We start from the raw sequence: 24,254 nt of genomic DNA, 5'->3' as shown, positions 1-24,254 counted from the left end.
TTACTGGGCAAATTGAAACAGATAATTTAACTGGGAAACACAAGATTGCACATGAAACATCTGTTAGAGCTAGAAATGAAACCTTGTCTTTTATTCCTTTACTGGAAGAACCTTTCTTCCTTTGCATTCTCAGGAGCCAAATGACACATAGTGTATCATGACTCAACTAATTATTATTTGTAATGAAATTTTTAACTGGTAGTAAGTTGTAATTTTAAAATGGAAACTTCCTTGGATTGGTTTACATTCCTCAAGTTGCATATTTGTTGCTACTGATGCCTTAAATGAGGATAAAATTACTTAGCTATAATTCTTTTTCTTTGAAGGAAGATGTTTGAAACAAATAACCTCGCCACACCTGTGTGCTATTTGAACCAAAGTTAGGTGGTTAATTTGATTTTTGTTTGATTTTTTGTCTTAGGAAAACGTGGCAGAGCAGTACATGCATTCTTTAGTATTGTGAGAGCTTGATCAAGAGCAAGTCTTACGGAATCAAAAATTGGAAAGCACTGCCTTTGAAATACAGAAGTCATTAGGGTTTGTAGTAAATTAGCAAGCAAACTATCAGCTTGCCCATAGTGAATTTTTGTCATTTATGTCATAAAATAGAAGATGGAAATATTTTTGAAGGGAAAATATAATTACAAATTTTTACTTTTTTACTCATTTGTCATATATTTAAGCAGTAAGGGACAGGGCAGGTAGAAGGGTTGTTACAGAGAGCTGCAGACTTCATACATTTCAGTTACTATTTCAATGAACTTTTAAAACTAAATTGTCAATATAGACAGGTTGGAATTTTATAAAAAGATTTTTAAGGAATATAATATTTGTTAACAATTATGTGTTTATATTGCTATGCCTGGTTTTTTATGTAAAAACTCTTTTCTGTTGCCAATGGGTTTTTCTGAACTCAACAGTTCAGGCTAAAGCACTTCTAAACTTAATGTCCCTGGAGGTGAATTTGGGAATTTTCTACAGAAATGGTTCTGCCTTTTGTAAGAATGGGAAAATACAAAACCACTGTTGTCTGTTCATGGTAAAAATTCTCTTGAAGAGGATCTTGGGGGCAGGTGGGGGATAGACACTGTATGGTCAACTGCCCAAAGAAAGTGAGAGCAGGGGGCAGAGCAAGTTTGGGTTAAAAACCCAGCAAAGAGCCACTGGAAATGAAGGGAGAAGAGGCAGGGAAGTCTTTGTAGCCAACCATGGGTAATGGGTAATAGATAATAATTGATAATAATTGATACTTTCCAGACAGTAGGACTAGAAATAAAGAGTGGCTGGTAGGATACAGACACAAGGGTGGGACTGGAAAAGGGGTCATTGAAGGGGCAGGGATGGGAGGAGAGATGGGACTGGGGTGAGAGAGCTGGAAGGATGAGATGAGCTGGGCAAGGGGGGCAGTGCCTGAGAGTCCTGGAGTGGAATGGGGAGCCTGAAGTGGGGAAGCCACAGCCTTGAGGAGACACCAGCTTGTAGAGATGGAGTAAGAAGAGAGCAGCTTGGAGATGGGGGAGGTGAGAGACGGAGAAATCGCCTCCCAACTGCAGAACACAGTGCAGGAGTCCCAATTCTGTCCTACATCCTTGCTTTATAGCAAATCCCTCCAGCAAAGGGTATGCTTTGCTTTGCCTAAGTGCTTGGGTTAGGTGGCAGAAAGTGTTAAATCTTACTGGGAGAGGAGAACAGCAGGTGATTCATGTGTACTGTCAGGGTAAGTGGGTCAACAGTTGGTTCCTTTGGCATCAGATTAATGATGTCCACTATAGTACCTCACTTGGCATTTTCACTTTTGAAAGCCTGTGCCAAATAAGGTGATGTAGCACACAGTAGAAAGCACATAGATGTACAAAGAAATACTTAGATTATTATTCTCGTTTTTATTACTTGTAATGCATTAGCAGATGGTAACTTCCTAGCACATTTCTTCTCCAATACAGCAGGTAGGGTACCAACTACTGATAAAAGCTAGGCTGGCCTACGGCCTCCCAAATAATATCAGGCAGATCTGGGTGCTTTTGACAACATTTGCGGGTGAATGTTAAAAACAGACCATGTATTTGGGTATTAGTGACTATTTGGGTGTCAGTAAGCACACTTTAAAGCATAATAGCTTTATGAGCAATGTATTCAAAACTGGCATGAGGCATGGTAGATAAAGGATCCTTAGTGATGCTTTGTTGTCCCATTACATTGGGCTAACCAGCTGGGTATTGCAGGGATGGACTCCAGACTTTAGTTTGAAAGTTCCTATATGGTTTTTGTGCAGCTATTACTCAGTAGCATGTAATATCATAAGGCTACTCTGTGCTAAATCAGAGATGTCTTTACTAGGAGGAGAGTGGTATCTGGAACAATTACTGCTTCAGAGGTGGATTCTTTGCCTCCCCATTGTGTTTTGTGGGACAATACACTGAGAAAAAGAAACCTAGGATGAAGATGAGTATGATAGAAGTTATTTAGTATGGCTCCAGCTCAGGCAGCAAACAGGTAGAAATAGCTAAGGATCTTATTTGGAGGTATTTGTGTAGTGTATCTAACAATGACAAGAACAAAAGGTAAATTACGAATGTAAGCATTCACTTGCCTGAATACCTTTATTGTTTAAGATTATTATATTTTAATCTACCACACAATTTTTAATGATTGCAACTCACTGATTAACTGAGTGACAGCCACTGAGCTAGAGCCATGCTTGTTGTGATATTTAATCTCTAACTCAAAGCACATCAAATTCATTCTTCAAATTTGACAAACCTCTAACAAGTGGAACATGATCAATCCTTACGGTGCTGGCTGGTAGCCAGAACATGAGAAGGTGGGAGATGAGAGTTCAGAATTCTGAGGTTTAATTAAGCATTTAATCCAAAGATACTACACACTCTTAACTGTAAAGCTGTTACATAAAAAGCAGCTTCAGACAACTGGAAAAGGAGAGGAGCTGCTTCACTGCTCTGCTTTGTAGCTCTGAAGTGACCCAACAGAGTGAGGTCTGTGTTGGGATGTATCTCAGGAGCATCAGGCCAGGTTGGCTGTCAGGGAACCCATTCTGAGCTACTGCTGGACTCACTGGGAGCCCAATCGTTTGGGTCAGTTTTTTGGTTTCTGTTCCACAGGTGGGATTTAAGCACCAAGTTCTCAACTGATTGGAGCCATGAGTGGAAGTGTCTTGGAAATGCCAAGTCCCCACAATGGCAATGGTTGGCTGAGAATGAACTGCAAATTTCAGTGCCTCTTTCTGTGCATCTGTGGAAGGAAATGCCAGGGCTGGTGTTTAAATCCTGAAGTTATTAACAGCCTTTTGTGCCATTTCAGGTACTTGAGGTTTGTGCTTCATATAGTTTTGCTCATGTTTTCTTGCTGACAAAGCCATTCATTATCATTGGGTTGCCATGGAGTACTGATCACACGGATCTGGGAATAATAACCCATTATGCTAATATAGCTTGGCATTGTGTTTGATGTGAAGTGATGTGCCATAACAACAGCTGGTGTTTGTAACTAATACAATTTATGGTAAGATCACAGTTTATGGAACAGCATCGTTGAACATTGCCTGTCCTTTTTTCTTTGAATGGTCTTTTTGATTCCACACCTATTTACAAAAACATTTGTGCATTTTTAGGTCAGTATTTTTATGGTTTAAAGTTTATTTCTACAGTGAGAGTCGAGGAGTTTTAACACAATAATTCTGATCTAATTGCTTATTGCTGGAAATGTGTTTGTCTTCTGAGTTCTTTTGCCCCCTTGGAGCCCTCAACTTAGTGTTACAAGGTTCCTTTTGAGGCAGGGAGAGGACAGTGGCAGCCACTGAGCTAGAGCTATGCTTGTTGTGATATTTAATTCAAAGCGCATCAAATTCTTCAGATTTGACAAACCTGCATTTGGTGAATTTCTTAGGTCCCACAAGAGAAGAATGAAGAAAATTATGTTAAGTAGGGAGAGCTGGGGCTGTTCAGCCTGAAGAAGAGGAGGCTCAGGGGAGACCTCATTGCTGTCTACAACTACCTGAAAGGAGGCTGTAGCGAGGTGGGAACTGGACTCTTTTCACAGACGACCTTCAACAAGACAAGAGGACACAGTCTTAAGTTGTGCCAGGGGAGGTTTAGGTTAGATATTAGAAAGAATTTCTTCACGGAGAGGGTGATTGGGCTGTGGAATGGACTGCCCGGTGAGGTGGTAGATTCTCCGTCCCTGGAGACATTTAAAAAAAGACTGGATGTGGCACTCAGTGCCATGGTCTAGCAACTGCTCCCGTGGGTCAAGGGTTGGACTAGATGATCTCTGAGGTCCCTTCCAACCCGGCTAATTCTATGATTCTATGAATGCAAACAATATTACCATAACCTTTCTTACACACCCAAGTATAAAACTGAATTTTGTTTCATCTTGTGCTGAAATATACAAGGAATAAAATTATCCAAGGAAAAGTCCTTAAACCTTGATATTGATTGAGCCTTGTTCCATAACAGATGACCTGGCATTTGTTGCTGATCTATAACATGCACTAAGATGTGGTTTTAGCCTTTTCAGGACTGACAGGACTGTCCCCCTTCATGTGCCTGTGAACATACATTCAGTAACAGCATTTCAGCCCTGGTTCTCAGACATCCACACAAAAAGTAGAATATGGCTTTTCTGGAGAATGCCTTAAGAGAGCTTCACTTTTGCTTACAAATATTCTCTTAAGACAACCACAGTTTTCTCTGGTTACTGCTTTTAGTTATAAGGCATATTTATAAATTATTCTGCCAATGTACTTTTTCATTAAAATATTCTCTGAAAGTTGGAACATCCCAGTAAGTTGCCTCCACTTTCATGTTCCCCTGAGGTGTATTCTACAAAACAACAGCTTCTGTTTTGGCAAAGGCATAGGCAAACATAACGGCAGGAAATTACTGCATATATCACAATAGTTACTGCATATATCACAAATATATTCTGATCACATGAGATATATTTGTACCTGGATGTGCAGAGAGATACCAGTTATTGATAGGCATTCAGAATTCTGCTTCTTGGTATCAGACAAGACTAGAAATAGAAGAGGCCATCTTGCAACATCTGTATCTTTCGCCAAAGAAAGATTGTTCTCAGCAATGTTTTCTACTAATGTATTCGACGAGTCACAAATTATACAACCAGAAAAACCATTGTGTCATCCAATCTGTTCTTCTCATAGAGCAGGCATTATGGCTGCTCTGAATTAATTTCTGTTTGGGCTAAAGCACATATAAAAAAAAAAAATCCTAATTTAAAATTCTACTAATGGAAGAATCAGCACCAGCCTTAATAGCATTCTGGCAGCTAATTTCCTTCCCTTTGTGTTTAACTTCTTTAATGCATTTGTCTAGTTTAAAATTTCAACACTGGATGTTCCTGAACGAAGAGCTGTCTGTTACCAGATTTCTATTCCCCATATTCATGCTTAGCAAGTATGGAAGTTTTCTTATTTAACTTTCAGGCATCCTCAATGTTAGTATTACATCTGACATAGCCAAGACTGACTTTGCTGATTGCCAGTGGAGAAAAATACACTTTCAGGATACAGTTAAGTTGACCTGCTTTGAGTGTGTTTATTGGGAGATAATGAATCACACCTTGGAAGGACCTAAGTGCCTGTGTGTGTCTTAAAAGGTATTTTGGGTGTAAATCACAGCTCATTTTGAGGGGCTCTGTGTAAATGTTTTGTGAATAGGTGCCATTGTAGGTGGAAATTTCTGCCATAAGAGGGTCAAATTAAACTAAGCTTAAAGGCCTGTTTTCCAGTTATCTTTCCTGAATATCCTGTAATTCCTCAATATCTTTCTCAAGTTGCAGACACCAGAACAGGACAGAGCATCATCCAGCAGTGTTTGCAGAGACCCTGGCAGTGAAGCTTTCCTGCTTTTGCTTTTGTTTATCCTGCTTGAAAAGGCTCTCCATAGCTCTTCAGGTCACAAGAATAGCAGCCTGTATTTGACACATTAGTCATCCTGGTTTCAGGCCTTTTCTCATAATCAGTGCTTCCCAGGAATAGAAAGCCTTATTCTGTCCATGTGGCCTGTGTTCTTTGTCTCTGACAATGCAGTTCTCCATAGGTTTAACACGGCCAAGTGCCGGGTCCTGCACTTTGGCCACAACAACCCCATGGGGAGCTCCAGGCTGGGCACAGAGTGGCTTGAGAGCAGCCAGGCAGAAAGGGACCTGGGAGTCTGGATTGACAGGAAGCTGAACATGAGCCAGCAGTGTGCCCAGGTGGCCAAGAAAGCCAATGGCATCCTGGCCTGTATCCGGAACAGCGTGGCCAGCAGGTCCAAGGAAGTGATTCTGCCCCTGTACTCAGCTCTGGTGAGGCCACACCTCGAGTACTGTGTCCAGTTCTGGGCCCCTCAGTTTAGGAAGGATATCGAGGTCCTGGAGCAGGTCCAAAGGAGGGCAACCAGGCTGGTGAAGGGACTTAAGCAAATATCCTATGAGGAGAGGCTGAGGGAGCTGGGGCTGTTCAGCCTGGAGAAGAGGAGGCTCAGGGGAGACCTCATCACTCTCTACAACTCCCTGAAAGGAGGTTGGAGCCAGGTGGGGGTTGGTCTCTTTTGCCAAACGACTTTCAACAAGACAAGAGGGCATGGTCTTAAGTTGTGCCAGGAGAAGTTTAGGTTAGATATTAGAAAGAATTTCTTTACCGAGAGGGTGATCAGGCATTGGAATGGGCTGCCCAGGGAAGTAGTGGATTCTCCGTCCCTGGAGATACTTAAAAAGAGCCTGGATGTGGCACTCAGTGCCATGGTCTAGCAACCGCAACGGTGGTTCAAGGGTTGGACTCGATGATCTCTGAGGTCCCTTCCAACCCAGCCAATTCTATGATTCTATGATTCTATGATATTCTTTGCTTGCATTTAGTTTTCAAAATGGTGTTCAAAGTAGAAGGACATTTCTACTATTTTTTCTGTCTACCACTCTCAATTTTCAGGTTTTTTTTGTCATTAACAGTAAAGCTAAATAGTACAGGACCAAGAACTGTACCTCCAGAAGACCTCCCTTAACCCATTTTGAGAACTGTGTGTTACTTAGCTTTTAATCTGTTTTTGTTCTGAATGTTGATTTTTTTGGTTTTCATTTTACAGTTTGATATGATACCAATGCACTTGCCAAACAGAAATATAAGACCACACTTTTAACTTTGTTAATCAAATTTATAATCTGGTAAAAAGATACAGTTACATGAATAACATCTGCTTTCCATAAGCCTATGCTTATGGCATTGGATTATTATATTTGGTTCTTTATTACTTAAATGCAGCCATTCATGGATGAGTATCAGGCCAGCTGTCTTGTGGTTGCCTAGACTGTCATTCCTGAAACTTTGAGAAAACCTGATACAACATCAGTTTTGTTGCAGTGCTTAGGAATACTGCATTTCCCTTCGAATATTCCATTAAAAGAATCCTTTTAATATTTTCAGTTGTAAAGAATCTTTCTTTATTTTCATAACTAATGGATGCAGAGCTCGCTATAGGTGCCTGCTCCTCTCCAAATTTAATAATTTATTTCTGGCAGTGACTTATTCCAAAACATTTAGATGCTCTGATAAATGGAAGGAGATTGGTGTCATGGTCCACTGCCCAGCATCAGAGCAGTGTCCTGTCTGTGTTGTCTTTGGTATTTGCAGTTGTCTGGTCATGCAGAAGGTTCCTCGGACAGCAGCTAAATTCCGTGTGCTTAATTCATCTGTTCAAGTGAAAGATTTTCAATAGGCTGTACTGAAACCAAACTTTGAAAAACCTTCATTGAGCTCACGTGGATGGTAAAAGGAATTGTCTTGTCTTTGCTGGCTTTATATTTCAGAATCACTACAAGAAATATTTATGTCCTGGAGTCTGGGTCTAGCAAGGGAACAAACATTTACATTTTCCTTTAGGTTTATGACCAAGAAACAAGTGAGCTCCACTTTCAAAGAGTTGTTAATATAATGTTAATGAAGGATTATTTGATATTGTAGCCTAGTGTGTGCCTAGTGGAAGATAACACGTGCTGTGTTGGGTTGTCTGTAAGCAAAGAGGCCAAAGAGTGTTTCATTTAATATAGAAGTTAGAGAGTGGTGTGAGTGTGCTGCTGCAGCAAGTATCAAGTAATGACAATAATGATTCAATCAGACATGATTGAATGACGATGACAAATTTTTAATTCCAATTTTTGGCTGCAAAATTTTTTCTCTCATTTTTCTTTGTATAGATTTTACTTTGTATGCTCCACGGTAAAGGGGAACATGAATGGGTATCTAACTTATCCTCATGTTAGTCTTTATTCACAGAAATCTTTCCTTTGGCTTCACCATGAAATTTTGTAAATGTCTTCTTGATCTGTGAAGGTTTAGTTTGGCAGTTCACTATGCCAGCCTGTGGCTTGGTTTACTCCTGGTATAGTGCCATTTTCCACCCACTCAAGCAAGGGTGTGAATCCTGGCCAGCATCAGCAGAACGCACCATGATGCATCTCCATCTGTACAAGACACTCTTAAGAGTAAGATTCATCTCATAACCTTGGATGCAACTCTTTGTTGTCAGTTCTTCAGTAGTCACTGACAAGTGATAGGCATCTCTAGAAAGGGATTTATTCTTTCTGGAACTAGGATGAATCACTTAGAATCATAGAATGTCTTGGGTTGGAAGGAACTTTAAAGACCATCCAGTTCCAACCCACCTGCATGGGCAGGGACACCTTTCACTAGACCAGGTTGCTCAGTGCCCCATCCAGCCTGTCCTTGAGGACTTCCAGGGATGGGGCATCCCCAGCTTCCCTGGGCAACCTGTGCCAGTGTCATACTGCCCTCACAGCAAAGAATTTCTTAATGATATCTAATCTAAATCTAGCCTCTTCCAATTTGAAGCCATTCCCCCTTGTCCTGTTGCCACATCCCCTTGTGAAAAGTCCCTCCCTAGCTTTCCTCTTGGTTACTTTAGATATTGGAAGGCTGCTATAAGGCTCTCTGCAGCCTCCTCTTCTCCAGGCTGAACAACTCTCATCCTGTCTTCACAGGAGAGGTACTCCAGCCCTCTGATCATCTTCATGTCCCTCCTCTGGACTTGCTCCACAAGCTCCATGTCCTTTTTATGTTGGGGACCCCAGAATGGGACACAGTACTCCAGTTGGGATATCACCAGAGCAGAGCAGAGGAGAGGGAGAGAATCACCTCCCTTGACCTGCTGGCCATGCTTCTTTTGATACAGCCCAGGATGTGACTGGCCCTGTGGGCTAGAGGTGCATATTGCTGGCTCATGTTGACCTTCTCATCAACCAACACCCCCAAGTCCTTTTGGGGCTGTTCTCAGTGCATCCTCTGCCTGACCTGTATTTGTACTTGGGATTGACCCCACCCCTGTGCAGGATCTTCCATTTGGCCTTATTGGATTTCATGCAGTTCTCAGGCACACCTCTCAAGCCTGTCAAGGTCCCTGTGGATGGCATCTCTTCCCTGCAGTAAGTTGACCACACCATATAGTTTGGTGTCCTAGGCAAACATGCCAAGGGTGCCCTCAATTTCATTGTCCACATAATTAAAAGATGTTAAAAAGGTGCCAATCCCAGTACTGACCCTTGAGAAATGTCACTGATCAACACTCATTATTGATCTCCATTTGGACATTAGTTGACCACAGTTCTTTGAGTGTGACTGCCCAGCTCATTCTCTTGAGCTCTTCAGGAATTTAACTCCTAGCCATTGAACACAGGTCAGTAGGATGGTTCAGACCATGCAGTTTCAGAGGGGAATGGGCTACAGCCTCTTTCTTTTTGTGTCTCAGTAGTAAAATGCTGCTTATGTTTGCAAAAGAGCGTTACAACACACTCAGGTTTTCATTCAGACGTGTACGTTGCACAAAACCCACAGCATCCATACCTGATACTCTGTTTTCATTCCAGTGAAACACTTGAGTTTTAGCAGCATGGAACACCATTTGTTACTGGTTTGGAGGAGTAAGTATGGACACAGACAACAAATATTCAGGGAATGTTCCAGTTCTAACATGTGAGGTAGCTACTGAAATAATAGAATTCAGATACAAGCATAAAATGTCTTCCTTAAAAACTGCTTAAAAATAGGCAGTTTAATTATCTCATTACAATTTCATCTTATCCTGACTCTGACAGTTTTATTATAAAACATTTAAGTAGAAAAGGAAAAGTGTACTTTCTCCAGGAGAAAACTTGTAGGGAAGGAAGGTGCAAGTCACATCCTTCCTGTTTGCTGGTCCCTCTTTTGGAAGTAACTATTCCCTCTCTGTTGGACTCTTTTAGCCTTGTGCTTCCTTGGCACTTGTCCAAGGTTCCTAAAAATAATTCTTCCACTAACACCCATCAACCACAAAACGACAGGAATATCTTCATCTCCCTGTTTCTGAAAAAGAAAGCAAACCCAACAAAACATGTGTCTAAAAAACTCATAGGAAACTATTTTCTGATCCAACAAAACCAAAGCAGATGCTATCTTTTTTCCCTAGTGGATAAAGCAGTATGAAAGAAAAGTTTTAACATCTTTATTTAAAATCAGACTGGTTTTAAGCTCTATTTGAAGGCAGAGAAATTCAACATTTTTTAGAAATATATTTTTTAAATTAAAAAAAATCTAATAATGTAATAATCTGAAAAATATGATCAGGATATATAATTCCACTTTTACCTGTAAGTTTTACTTTTGGAGTAACTGGCAGAGATAAAAAAAGTTTGAAGTTATCTAGAAGAAAATGCCAAGATCTTGAAAGTATATTGTTAAGCTTGTCATCTAAAGAAGCAGCATCTCATTGCCATATAGAACACAGAAATTGAGAAGTTTTTATGTTTGATTTGGGTCCCATCAGAAGCAACACAGATGCATCCTTTAGTGAGAAGTCATGCCCAAATGACCACTCAGATGGCAATGGAAAACTGTTTTGGAATTGTCCCCAAGATTTCCCATGACATTTAGATTTTTCAGTCTAATCTTATAATAAACCATGCAAATTCTAAAATTGGCACAGCTAAAAATCTTTATGTTATATGCCTAGATTCCCACATGTATTCAGCATGGTGGGAAATGGTGGGAAAACAAGAAAATAATCATCTAGAGGGAGCAGAAAAATAAATGGTGAGCAAAGGGAATGGGCAGGAAGGAGAATTGCTCTCCTGACTTACATACATCTTGGAGGAACCTGAGTGTAAGTACGGAGGGAACGCTGTTAAGCTGTGCAACCTCTGACCTGCAACTTTGGAGAAATAGAGAAGGAAATTCTGCATCTTTCAGGATTATAGTTACCAGGAGCTTTGCCAAGTCAGTGAAAAGGATTTTAGACAGTGGGTGACCGTGCATGACACTGTTTCCTGTTTGTTGGTTTGTTTTGACAGTTGTCATTCTTGACTCCCCTGACTATGGAGACAAAGTCTCTTCCAAGAGAAGAAAAGGTTTTACACTCCCAGCTTTTCCTCTGCAGGGTCTGACATCAATCACCCCCTTTTTACACTGAATAGCAGTGCACATCAGAGACTTACAGGGATTAACACCCACCTGCCAGCAGCTCGGTTGTGAGGGCCAGAAGGTTGCTAGTAGCTGATAAAGCCAAACCAACAATTTTAGCTTTCCCAAGGTACCAAGCTGAACAAGATGCTCAGCTTGAAAGCTAACAGATACTTCACCACATACATCCCTCTCTAGTAAGAACTGTCATTGTGTGTGAGGACTCTTACAATGTTTACCTGAGCTTGGGCAAATATATCTGTATTAAACTGGTTATTTCCTAATGGGGTTCATCTTAGAAGATTGCTGCTTCTTAAGCATCTCTAAGTGGAATGAACATTTGAGCTTTTTGTAGGCATTTGAGGAGACCATCCCACCATCTCCCACAAGTGATATTTTAACATCCATCAGTCTTACTGAATGGCCATAGACTTATTTTCATGGATGATGCGCTTTTTTTCTTTTTTTTTTTTCTTTTTTTTAATCCTGCAGGGGATTGGATCTGTTTGGTAAGAAATTACCACACATGGGACTTTTTCTGAGGCTCTGTTCTGCAGATCATGGTCCATCCCTAGATTCAGGGGAGTGCATAATGAGTTTACTACAGAGCACTAGCTTTGTTTCACTGAGGATATCATATGGCCTGGTTTTGGCCTGCAATTTTTGTAACATCCTAAAGATACTGAAAATAAATGGAAGAATTGCATGTGGCTGCACAGGCACACACACACTTGAAGTTCAAGCCTCCTAGTCTGGAGTAGTTGAGCTGGCCAAAGCTGACAGTTTATTATCAACTCTGCCACTTCTTAGCAGATGCACTAATTCATCTCCCATTTTCTGGCTTTTCTGTTTCTTGTCTTCACATAAAAATTACACTTTCTTGTCAAGGTAAAAGGAATATAAAGTTTGGAGAATGGCCCAACTATGGCTAAAGGGGATGGAGCTGCCATTTGCCATTCAACAAGTATTCTGAAAAAGAGTGGAATATGGAATCCAAAACCAGCAACAGCATTTTTTCACTGGGTCTCCAGACAGAATGAAGTTAAAATTTTGGTCTAATCTCAGTTAAATCTGTAACAAATTCCTGGAATGCTTTTATCACTGAAGATAACTTCCTTCCTTTCTCCTCCCCTATGCCATTTAGTACAAATGACTCCCCTGAGGTATGACTCTTTTAAAGAGGTGGAGGAATCTGAAATTTACAAATTAGCCTTTTCTCTCTTACAGTTTCAGCATAACCAAGTAGTTTGAGAATTTCCATTTGGAAGAGCTTAGGTCATCTCTCACCCCCTTTTTGGAAATCCTCCCAAATCTGTAATTCCCTTCAGACTTATTTCCAGAATTAGCTGGTTTGCTTTAGAATCTTAAACTTCTTTTATTGTTTTACCTGTTGACCTCATGTTCTCTTCTGTATTATCTTCTAGGTTAGATAGCATTTCCTCTGACACAGGCACTTACAAGCTGTACCCAGACTTTTATTTTGTATAGAATTGCTTGGTTTTATCTTTGTTACCTTGCTAACCATCTATCTAACTGGTCAACCAAAGGAACTCTTGAGGAATCCTGTACTTGGATTAAATATACTTTTGAAAGACAGGATGAGTTGGGGTAGTTTCATGTCATATTCTTTTGTCAAGACAGTGTGCAGAACAACCAAGAGTAGCAGCTCAAGCAGCTGTTTTAAGAAATTCTCAAGAATCTGAAGTTTCAAAATACAGTTCACTCAGATTTCTATGGTCTGTAGTTTTGGAGACAGCTTTGTTCTACCTGAGAGGGAAAATATGTTTGATCTTTTTATGATAAAGACTCTCTGATACATTCTTCTTGTATGTGTCTGTATCTACTGGGGCTGCATACTGCTGTCAGTGAGTGAATTTTTCACTGCAAAGAATTCCCTCACCTGCAAATGAGCCATCACATCCAATCAACTTCTTGAAATACAGGTATTTGCCTACATGTCTTGTTTACTGCTTTCTGTACATTTTTTCTTGAATCAGAGGAAGCTTTGCAGCAGTACATCCAGTTAAGTGCAGTATCAAAGCTCCACAGTTGCTACTATCTGCCTGATGCAGACATATGCAAAGAGTAATTACAGCTCTCTCTATCCCTAACAGAATGCATGCCAGCCCCACTATAGTTAAAATTGTAAATGGTTTCCAGCATTAGAGAAGGAAAGCTATGTCTGCAATGCTATTGCTTATGGCAGATTCATACAGAAGCTTTTATAGGGACCTCAGAAATTGCTCTAGGCTTTACAATCAGGTTTTCTTACATTTGTTTTAATAATTAGTTTTAAGTATTATTTAGACAAGCATGCAGCTGAGAAAAAGGGATGAGTATCTCAAAAAGGGTATATTTACTCCCTAGTTAATCTACACTTTTAATAAAAAATTGAAAATAAGCAGTAAACAAAACATGTAGGCTAATATTCATATTGCATTAAATTTAGTTCATGTGATGAGTAAGGCCAACATAGGTACCACCATAACTTACATTGCTGCTTTCCAGGTGGTCAGTGTGGGACTCAGATGTGCACTGAATTCTTCCTCATCTTCCATTGTCAAGTGTCCATCCTCTTAAGAGAGGATCAGAAGCACAGAAAGATCAGAAATTAGTAGCATCAATTTGTCATCATGAAATTCTGTACTTTAAATAATTAATTTCCTATCATGTCTACTGCAAGTCATTAATACTATATTTAATTGGTTAACTTTATGCCTGGGTGGTTATTTTTTGTTGAAACATGCAAATGAATTAGGGAAATAATACTTCCATTAAAATAGTCCTATTAGCACATCTTACTGGTATGCTGGAACAGCATTTTCCTTGAGAATCTTAACAGTTTCTTTCACCAATATAAAGTGGGTCTCTTAGTCTTCTAAGGTGGTTTCTTTCAGCAAAAGTTTCCCTTGAATTTTATTCTTTTTGTCTGTCAAGCTCAAACGAGTTGGGAGCTATCCTTCAAAGGCTAGAAAAGCCACTTTTTGGTAACCTTGACACATGTACCAAATTCTTGTGAATTAAATTCTTTACCTTTTATTTAATGATGTGCTTTCTTTACAATATTACACTTGCAGGTTTAAAACAAAACAAGTTTTCTTGAGAGTTATTTCAGTAGATGTATAATTATCCTTAGGGATATATGGTTTCTTGCTGACCCTTGGCATGGGAAAGGAGGAGATAATGGGTTGGTTTTATCACGAGGAATTTAAACTGTATGTACTTTTGGCCAAAAGACCATAGTTACAAAACAAAACCCATCCTGTGTTGTCTCTGTACTTTGAATTTTTATGCTAATTGCTTTCAGCTCGGATTGCCTGCTAATACATGTGTTTGATATGCATGGTTTGTTTTTGTCCAACTCCATTATCCTGTCTCATGTTCTTGGAGTGCCTGAAGTAGTTTTGTTAATCTGTCAGCATAGTATGTACTTGGGGATAAATATAGACGTGCAGCCACTCTGTGAGTGGTCATCATCATATGCTGAAGCTAAAAATTACCCCTTTGGTTATGGAAAGGCTGATCTGATCCGGAGGCCTGCTCTAGCTCACACATTTTAGGTCTTCAGCACTTGTCTATTAAAAAACAAAGCCAAAAAACTCAAAGAAGGGTCTGCCTCAATGCTGAAAAATACCTAGTGAAGTATGAAACAGGATTATGAAACTGCTGGCTTCCTTTTTGATTGTAGTTAGAAAAGGATTCTAACTTTTCTAACTGAAGAACTGGAACATTTTCAGGTATTCACAAGCTCATGGATATTACAGTAGCATGTTGGAGAAAATCCAGTGTGATTGGCTTTATAAAGGGGCTCGGTAGGTATGAAAATATTGCAAATGCATGTTTTGGTTTGTTTTGGTTACTGGTTTGTTGTTGCTAATGTGTAAATTTGACACGGTTAACAGAAAAAACCACAGCCTCTCATCTACAGAAAGATACTGAAAAGTCAGAATCTGTGTTTGGCTGAAGTTGTATGCAGTATAAAACAGACTTTTGGCTTGTGCATTATAATAATTCTGTTGTTTTGTTTCATCTTAGAGCTTCAAGAAAAGTAACTATAGTGTAAATCATAGCAGAGACTCTCAGGATGATTTAATTCTGTACTCATCCCCATTATCAGCTTAGTGACCATGTGTGTGTTAAAACTACTGTGCTTTTTAACATCTATTTCTCTTATCAGGGAAATGATCAATACAGGAAAAAAAATAGAAGTTATTTTAGTTCAGCAGTCCTTTCTGTGGCATTATTATATAGTTATGGTAACAACCATATTTGATATTGCATTGCTAAACTTCCATGTTTACTCCTTGTTTTTATTTTTTTTAAATACAGAACATTGAGCAAATGTTTTGGTTATAGCCTGAACTAAATTAAAATATACTGTATGAAGAGAGCATAATTTGAAGTACAGCTCATTGCAGGTACAGTAAAAACAGGGAACATATCTTGTAAACAAGAAAATAATTTTTTTGGAGAGAAGTAGCCCTTGGACAGAATTTTACCCCAGAACAGTACAGACATCTTATAGCTGATGAAGCATAGTTAATCTTTTTTACAGATTTTCTGAGGAGAGGAGCTTTAAATATGTATCCAACTTTTTAATAAAAACAAGCTACAGATGGCCTGCTATTGCAGAGCCTTCAGGCATCAGGGTGACAGTGGTCTCCTGCATGTGCAGCATCATTCATTCTTCTTGGGGAAAAAGCTACTTTTCCATGGGTGTAGGGTTTAGTTTAATGCAATACCTGTGTGGTATCCAGTACCCTACAATATGTTTTGAGTCCACTAAATGTTTCAGTGGTCTATTCTTGTACATTTCTTTGCATTATTTTGAAAGCACATAATGACAATTTAATTGATCAGTGCAATAAATATTTACAATTGAGTATAGCTCCTTCCTCCCCCCCCCCATGCCCACCAGGTATCTTCTGCATCAATCCATACAAACTCCATGTGGTGATTTCTCATATTAAAAATATGCCTTTTCTTTCATGTGGCATTGTTTCTCTGGCATAGGTGGCAAAATGTATCCAGCCTTTTTACTGCTCTTTTATAAGGCCCACATTATAATGTGTCAACTTAAAGGGACCAATCACAGATGACTTAATGCAGCTGTTTCTTAAATTTTGAGTCCTTAATTTACAGCTTTATGACTCACAGACAGCATTTTTTAGGCTCCCAGTCTAGGAAGAAGAGGTATATTCTGTTAAAGCTCGTACATCATCAGTATAGGTGGTCAGTGATTTCTGGATGAGATTTGTGCAGTGCAAATGCCAGGTGTATGCAAGTGCTTGAGATAATGGAACTAAGAAGATACATTTGAAAGCTAAACCTGTATATGATGGCCTACTCATGCTGAACTCAGAACATTCACACTGTTGGCAATATTAACTTCCAGTCTAAAAATGCTTCTATGAAGTTAGCACCTACAAAACGATCTTTCAAAAATGTGAACTAAATCAATGTCACGTGTCAGTCATTTCTATAACTGCTGTAATTGCTGTAGCAATGATAGATGTTAACCCCCAGGATACAATTTTTCTTTCCTGTGGGGGAAAAACTGTGCAATCCTATATTTCAGAGAAAAGGTAGAATAAAAAAAATCAGTGTAGCAATAGATCTCACAAATAATTGCACTTCTCTACTACAGTGTGCAAATAATTGATTTTTTCAGTTAGATATCCTGAAAATAAAAAAAAAGATCAGCCTGTGTCACAAACCCAACAGCATCATTGTTAAAGGCTCCCTATTAATTTGTATCCCAGCCTCAAAATCCTGTCTAAATGCCATGATGATTGAAAATAAGGCTGGCAGCTCTCAGGTAGTATGAGTAGGGTTTCTTAAACCTAATTTTGTAATGATGTGAGGCATGCATGATCTTGCACGCTGCCTTCCCTTCCTTCCTTCCTTCCATCCCTCCTGCCTGTCTGTTCATAGTAAATCTGGAACTTAGTAGCCAGTTCAAGCCAGAACTGCCTGATGAACAGAAGGATTCCTATGGATTCCTTCCAGAGGGAGCCTGGGGTGGTTGTTCTGGCCAGAGAGAGAAGAGGAGTCCATCCTGGGTGGGTTTTGCTTGGCAAAGTCTGTCTGGCAGGCAGCCTGCATGCGCATCCCCAGGCACAGAGCTTGGCAGGGACCTTGGGAAGGAGTGGGGAGCACTTGGGATGATGATGATGATGATGATGATGATAGGAGGGAGGGCAGGGCTTTTAGTGCATGAAGGACACAAGTCTTTAAGAAAATTGGTTTCACCACCCTCAAAAAAACACTTTTCCCACCTGAGCATTTGGCGATCAAACTGATGTCATGGACAGTTTTGAGTGGGTCAAAACCATGCATCTGGCAAGTATATTAAGGACTAAAAATATTGTGTGACTCCTTCCTAGAGCTATTCGTGGAGAAATTTCCATTTGATAGTCCATATAAATTTGCATCTGATCCTTTGCATCCCACTGTCTTCATGCTTAAACTTTAGGAGAACCTACGTGATGACAGGAGAGGAGTAGCACACTCTTCTCTGGAGGCTTTTTTTTTTTTTTTTTAAATTAATTCAAAGTATATTATTGTTATTATTCAGAACAGCAGTGTATTTTTAGAAACACTTTTATATAACACAAAAGTAGAACTGAACTGTTATGTACAGTCTGTTTTATGCAGAGTCATAATATCAGCAAAATTCTGTGGTTATGTTTTTGCCCTTGAAAATCAAGTGAAACTTTGCAGGAAGCAAATTTAGTAGGAAACATGTATCAGAGTGGAAAAATGGTGCTTCAGCCCTGAAGAATGATGGCATGCTTTGTTCAGAATAAAGGATGGATGTGCTACACCTGCAGAACAGGAACAAAAGCATTTCTTTGTTGTGATATAGTCATACAGTGAATTTCTAAACTGATTTTTCTAAGGGAAAATACATTCTCTTTTCTCTGATGCATCTTTTTTTATTTTTCAATGTATTAATTTTGAGTCCCATTCTTCCACATCTTGAGTACTCAGAAACTATAATGTGGTCTTTCAGATTTAGTTTTCCATTTTTTTACAGCAATAAAGAGTTACAGTGTTGATCTGAAATCTCATGTATCTCATGTCAGTAATAGCTGACAATTATTTTCAGTAGTAATTGTAATTCTGTTCCACGAAAGGAAAGGCTAAAGACATTAGTTGTACTGCATCAAGCACTGTAGATTTCCTTCCTTCCTTCCTTCCTTCCTTCCTTCCTTCCTTCCTTCCTTCCTTCCTTCCTTCCTTCCTTCCTTCCTTCCTTCCTTCCTTCCTTCCTTCCTTCCTTCCTTCCTCCCTCCCTTCCTTCCTTCCTTCCTCCCTTCCTCCCTTCCTCCTCCCTCCCCTTCCTCCTCCCTCCCCTTCCTTTTTTTTTTGCAACTTGGATGCAATATCCAATGTAACAGTTTGGAATGCAGTGCCATGGGAAAATGCTGTTATTTGTCCCAGTTTGTGTTGCATTACAGCACCTCTGTCCCAATCACCAACAGTGCTCGTGGGTTACAACACTTGCATTTAATTTGGAGTTGCTGATCCCTGATCTTCCTGGTGTTACCTAATTTGCAACTTCTGCAGTCTCTGGGAAAGCCAACATTGGGTGCTACCACCACCTGTCTGAAGGCCAGACATGACTTCTACTGCCAATAAGTTCTAAGGTTGAGAATTGTTCTGGAAATTTTATTCATAGATTGGTAATACTTGAATTTATGAGGTTTTGATTTATAATACTTAAATTTATTTGGTTTTAATTTTCTCAGAAAAAAGGGTAAATAGAGCAAGTAGATGATATCTTGATGCTGGTTTGGGGAATTCACAGAATCATGGAATTATTTAGATTGTATGGGATGTCTGTAGAATGATGAGTCCAACCTCTGCTCACCAATTATAGAAAGTTTCTCAGAGCCTTGTCCTATCAAATCTTGAGTATTTCCAAGAGCAGATTTTCTACATTTTCTGTGGACAATCTGTAACAGAGGTTGATCGCTCCATCAGAGTGGAAATTTTTTCTAGATATCTAATTGGAATTTTTAAAATTCCACCTACTGTCTTTTGCTTCCCTTCCTGCCACCTTGCTTAGAGCAGCACCTGGCTCCATCTTTGCCATACTCCAGTTAGGTAGCTGAATAAGATGCAATAAGATCTCCCCTTAGCTTTCTCTTCTTAATGCTGAACCATTCCAGCATTCTCAGCCTGTACTCATGTAACAAGCACCTAAGTGATCCTCCCTTGGCCTTCCTCTAGAACAGCAGTGCCATTCTTGTAGGGAGAAGCCCAACATTGGACACAGCACTCCAGCTGAGATCTCACAAGTACCAAATGGGACTGTAGGGTTCCCATGCTGATCCATAATAAAAATTTTTTTGCCTTGGAAAACATTTTGTGTCTGGTATTTCATGTAAGCTTTATGCTGGTGAAAATGTCACTGGCTTTAATTGAGTCATTCTTGATTGATCTCAGTATAAATGAGAGGAAAATCAGCCCTTTACAACTTGCCTTAGTCAAAAGATAAGACTCCTGACTTTTACAGGTTAGGTCAGGTCAGCTTGAATAGCACTAAGTAATAAGTTTGTCGTTTGGCAACGGGGTTACAGATCTGGCCCACAAAATAAAGGATAAGGAATAAGGATGTTTTTCAAAGAGTTACGTTAGTGAGTCTTACCATGAAAAAACGAACAAAAAAGAAGTCTGAATATGCACTACATAGTAAACACAAAGCTGTTTTGGTAGATAAGATTTTGTCTTTTCTTTCTTCTTCTAGTCTAGATTATATAAATTTTATCTACAATTATACCATGGGAATTGCCTTTATGTATTATGTATCTTTTAGTTACCAACTAGTCTCCAGTTCAGCTTGGGCAGTAGAGTGTGCCAATGGAATGCTTTGGAACAGTTATGACACACTGAATTACCCGGGAGTAAATGCATCTTTTCTGCATTTCAGCTTCTCCGGTTGGTAACGGGTATATCAAGCCTCCTGTCCAACCTGTTTCTGGGACACAGAGAGAAAAAGGACCTCCAGCCATGTTGCCTATCAGTGTTGACCCAGACAGCAAACCAGGAGAATATGTCCTGAAGAGCTTGTTTGTTAACTTCACAACTCAGGCTGAACGCAAGATTCGCATCATCATGGCAGAACCTCTTGTGAGTAAAAAGAAACTCTGAAGCACTTTGCTTTGAATTTATTTTTAAATCAGGCTTGCTTGCTGGGCAATGCAGAGTATTTTGCTTGTAATCTGCGTTGGAGTTTGATAGTGTTTCCCAAACTGTAAGATACGCTGCTCTGGCAATTAGAGGGTTGTGGGAGAGGGCAGAGGTATGCAAGATATGCCAAAGGGTGACAGGAAAAGGAACAAATATTTTATTTCTGTTTGCGATATGGGCACATGCTAATGTGACTAAGAGGCAGAAGGGGTGTCAGCCTTCATAGATTTCACAGCTGGGAGAGCCATCATGTGACTCATAATAGATCAGAAAATGCTGAAATATGGTAAAAACAGTATTTCTGAACATTACCAGATTCAGCTAAACCCTGAAAATTAATAGGGTGCTGGTTCTTATTTTAGTTCTGACAGTAGTTGATTTCACAGCCTCACAAAGTGCTACAGCACCTGTTTTCCAGATATGAAAACGCATGCAGCCTTTGAAAAAGGAGCTACATTACAAGGTCTTGCACTGTCAGCAAGTGAGCAGTCATTATTCATATTTTAGGCAAATATACAAGTATGTGTGTTGCAAATTGTCTATGTAACTGAGCCTGTGGGAGCCTGCTATTTTAACTTGAGACTACATTTTATATACATTCTTGTTATTTTGGTTGGGGAAGAATTGGTCTCTAACCTGTATTTTAGTTCTGGCAAAGAAAAAAAAACCAAAACATAACCGGGAGCCCTTGTCTCTGAGCTGCAAGAGAATTTTATAAAATCCTACAACATTTTTCACAGTTGACATGGTTGGAAGAGGATTCCAAAATTACCTAGTCCAACAGTTAACCCAGAAAAAAACACCACACCCACTAGAGCATGTCCTGAAGTGCCACATCTACATGGTTTTTAAATATTTCCAGGGGTGGCAACTCCAACACCTTCCTGGGCAACCTGTTCCAGTGCCTGACTACTCTTTCAGTAAAGAGTTTTCCATTATAAAGCACAGTACAGAATACTAAGTTCTCTTCTCCATCTAAGTCTGGATAATCTGGATATTCTGAACAGTAATATTAAGATTGTCTTGACTGCAATGGTACATATTTATCTATATGTCTTGATTTAGATTCAGGAACATTTTATGCTTGGGAAGTTTTTCCAGACTTTCCTCTGAAACTGTGGGTAGATGCAAGAAATATCTTACATGATTTGGAATTAACACCAAGAAAAAGCTAATATAGAATATTTTGACAGAGATCCAGTTTCTTCTTCTTTCGTGAGTCATGACAGTCATGGTGGAGGACCTTCAGAAAAATATACCAGCCACTATTTATTGCCATCCAGTCTTCATGTGACGTGCAGTGAATGTTTTTGAAATTTTAAGACAAAATGTGTTGTAAAATTAATTTACAAGATCAGGGAAGCAATAAAGACTAGGACTGAGAACATAATTAATTTGAGACACCTCTGTTACTCTTAGAGATCTTACTCTTACCTCTGCATTTTCATGTAATACTGCAGATGTAGATATGAAACAGTGACTCTGTTTTATTCCCACTTCACCTTGTGTTAAGATGATTTTGATGTGTGTTGATGCATTAGTTTTGTCACTGTGAAACTATGAATATTTGAATGCTGATCTTATTCAAGCATTTGTTCAGTGAAATTTCGTTTGATAAATTTAACATAGAAGGTAACAATACTTCCCCCTCCTTCTTGTGAACCTTTTCAGAATGTATTTCTTACAGTAATCTAATTCTGCAATGCCAACATTAATTCAATTATATACTCACATTTTATTAATACTAACAGGAATTACCAGTCATGGTGTGCTGCTGGTTGAGGGTGACTGTGATAAATGTGTAAGCGTACAGTCAAAATTATCTTGAAGTAATTAGGTTGTAATGAAAGAAGTGACAAGGTAAAATGGCAAAAAATATTCTGGAATAATGGCCAATAATTTCAGTCTGCTCCTCTTGTGGGGTAGCTTTTGGATTTTTAGCAGCTTTGTTCCCACATTTCCACTCTACAGATAGAATTTTAACCAGGAAGACCTAAGGATTTGTGAGACAAAAGCTACAAACTGGTGGTAAAGAGCCACCCTTTGGCCTTTTTGCACCATAGGTAGTCAAAGGGTGAGCTCTTTGAAGATTCTGTTCTAATTAAACTCAAACATACTTCAAAGAAAATCAAACTTGCAAAATGCTCTAACACTGAGATGTTTCTACTTTGAAATTTTTAAGTCCTTACAAGCTAAGGTAGTTTTAATTATTATATAATGAGTGACAAATACTTAAGATACCTTTTAGAAAAGCTATAATTTTGTTCATAGTATAATTGCTTTTTTCTCTCTTTTATCACAAAGTCTTGCTGAGATTCAAACTCTGAAGCTACTTCAGGATTAAAGTCTTACTGATGTATTTTAACCTAGAATTTCTTTCCATGCACACATTTTACCTGTGTATCTTTTCTGATTATCGTTACTGTTGTTTAGATTAATTTTCCTCTCACTTTCTTTGGGATCCATATGCCTGTTGCATATATCCATCTCTTTCTTTTCTGATCTACATAGACCACAACTGTAAGCTACAGAGTTCTGACAACTGTGTTGGAAAACCAGGCTTGTGTCCTGCCATGAGCTGCCATGAGGTGATAGCAAGGCACAAAAAATTTTTCACTATTTTCTAGGGCAGCAGTGAAGGGCATTCAGCCCACCCCCTCCTGCAGCCCTGTGAAATCTTGGCTGGGATAACAAGATTCCAGAGGTAGAGAAAGCAAAGGGCAATGTCACCTACTCCTCTTGCTGCCCTGGCTGTCAACCAAGTATGATTTGACATTTTTGTTACTGGATCTGGCAGCCATCATCATAAAAAATGCACTCCCCAGTTAATATGTTTTCTAGGCAGGAATCTAAAGTCATCCATCCATCCATCTGCTAAGTCTTTAGGAAGTTAGAGTGGAAACCTTTTCTTTCTAAATGTGATTTTCTTTTTTACTGAGGCTACAGAATTTTTTATTTGGTATTTCAGGTCAATTTTTTCACCTTCTTAAGGTCTTTGAAATATAACAAATATTTCAATAATTACATGCAGGTTCACAATTATGTGGCTGATTTTTAATGATTAAACTACTGTATTCAGATTGTCAAATTATATTAATCCAAATTAATGGTACTTGACAGGAGAATTAATTAAAAGGGATTTTCCAATTCTTAAAATTAAATCCACATAAGTGAAATGTAAATAAATTTTTCTTCATTACCTTTAATAATTTTCTGCTCCTTTTCTTTAAATAATTGTTCTCTTTTATGACAAATATTAAGAATTTTCCATCAGACTTCAGAAAAATGCTTGCATTCATATTTACATTTTTATTGGTTTCTATTGTAAGTGTTCTTTGCATTGCTTCACTCAAACAGAATTTGATATTTTATTACTGCTGATGTTTTTTTCAAGAAGTGTTGACCTTAAAATGAAACTAAAATGAGAAAGCCAGGGGAATACTTTTACCAGTTCAAATGATAAAATGTGCTTAGATATCTCAACACTGTAAGAAAAAAACCAAACAGAAAACAGCTTCCTTTTTAGGACTGTTGATTTTCACTTTGTGTAATAATTCATCCTGTGCATACTGATCAGGATAATCTT

At 39.0% G+C, this 24,254-nt stretch overlaps 1 protein-coding gene across 2 annotated transcripts in view; it reads left to right on the top strand.

Moving 5' to 3' along the window:
* Window positions 1–24,254, top strand: part of FRY (FRY microtubule binding protein) — a 163,421-nt gene that overhangs the window by 8,315 nt on the left and 130,852 nt on the right. For both annotated transcript variants that reach the window (XM_030446532.1, XM_030446525.1), the window contains exon 2: window positions 20,409–20,608. In XM_030446532.1, coding sequence (XP_030302392.1) covers window positions 20,409–20,608 — 200 coding nt within the window. The remainder of the gene's footprint in view (window positions 1–20,408; window positions 20,609–24,254) is intronic.

The sequence above is a fragment of the Calypte anna genome, chromosome 1, assembly GCF_003957555.1.
Source record: "Calypte anna isolate BGI_N300 chromosome 1, bCalAnn1_v1.p, whole genome shotgun sequence".
NCBI lineage: Eukaryota > Metazoa > Chordata > Aves > Apodiformes > Trochilidae > Calypte > Calypte anna.
This window is presented reverse-complemented; position numbering and strand designations above follow the sequence as displayed.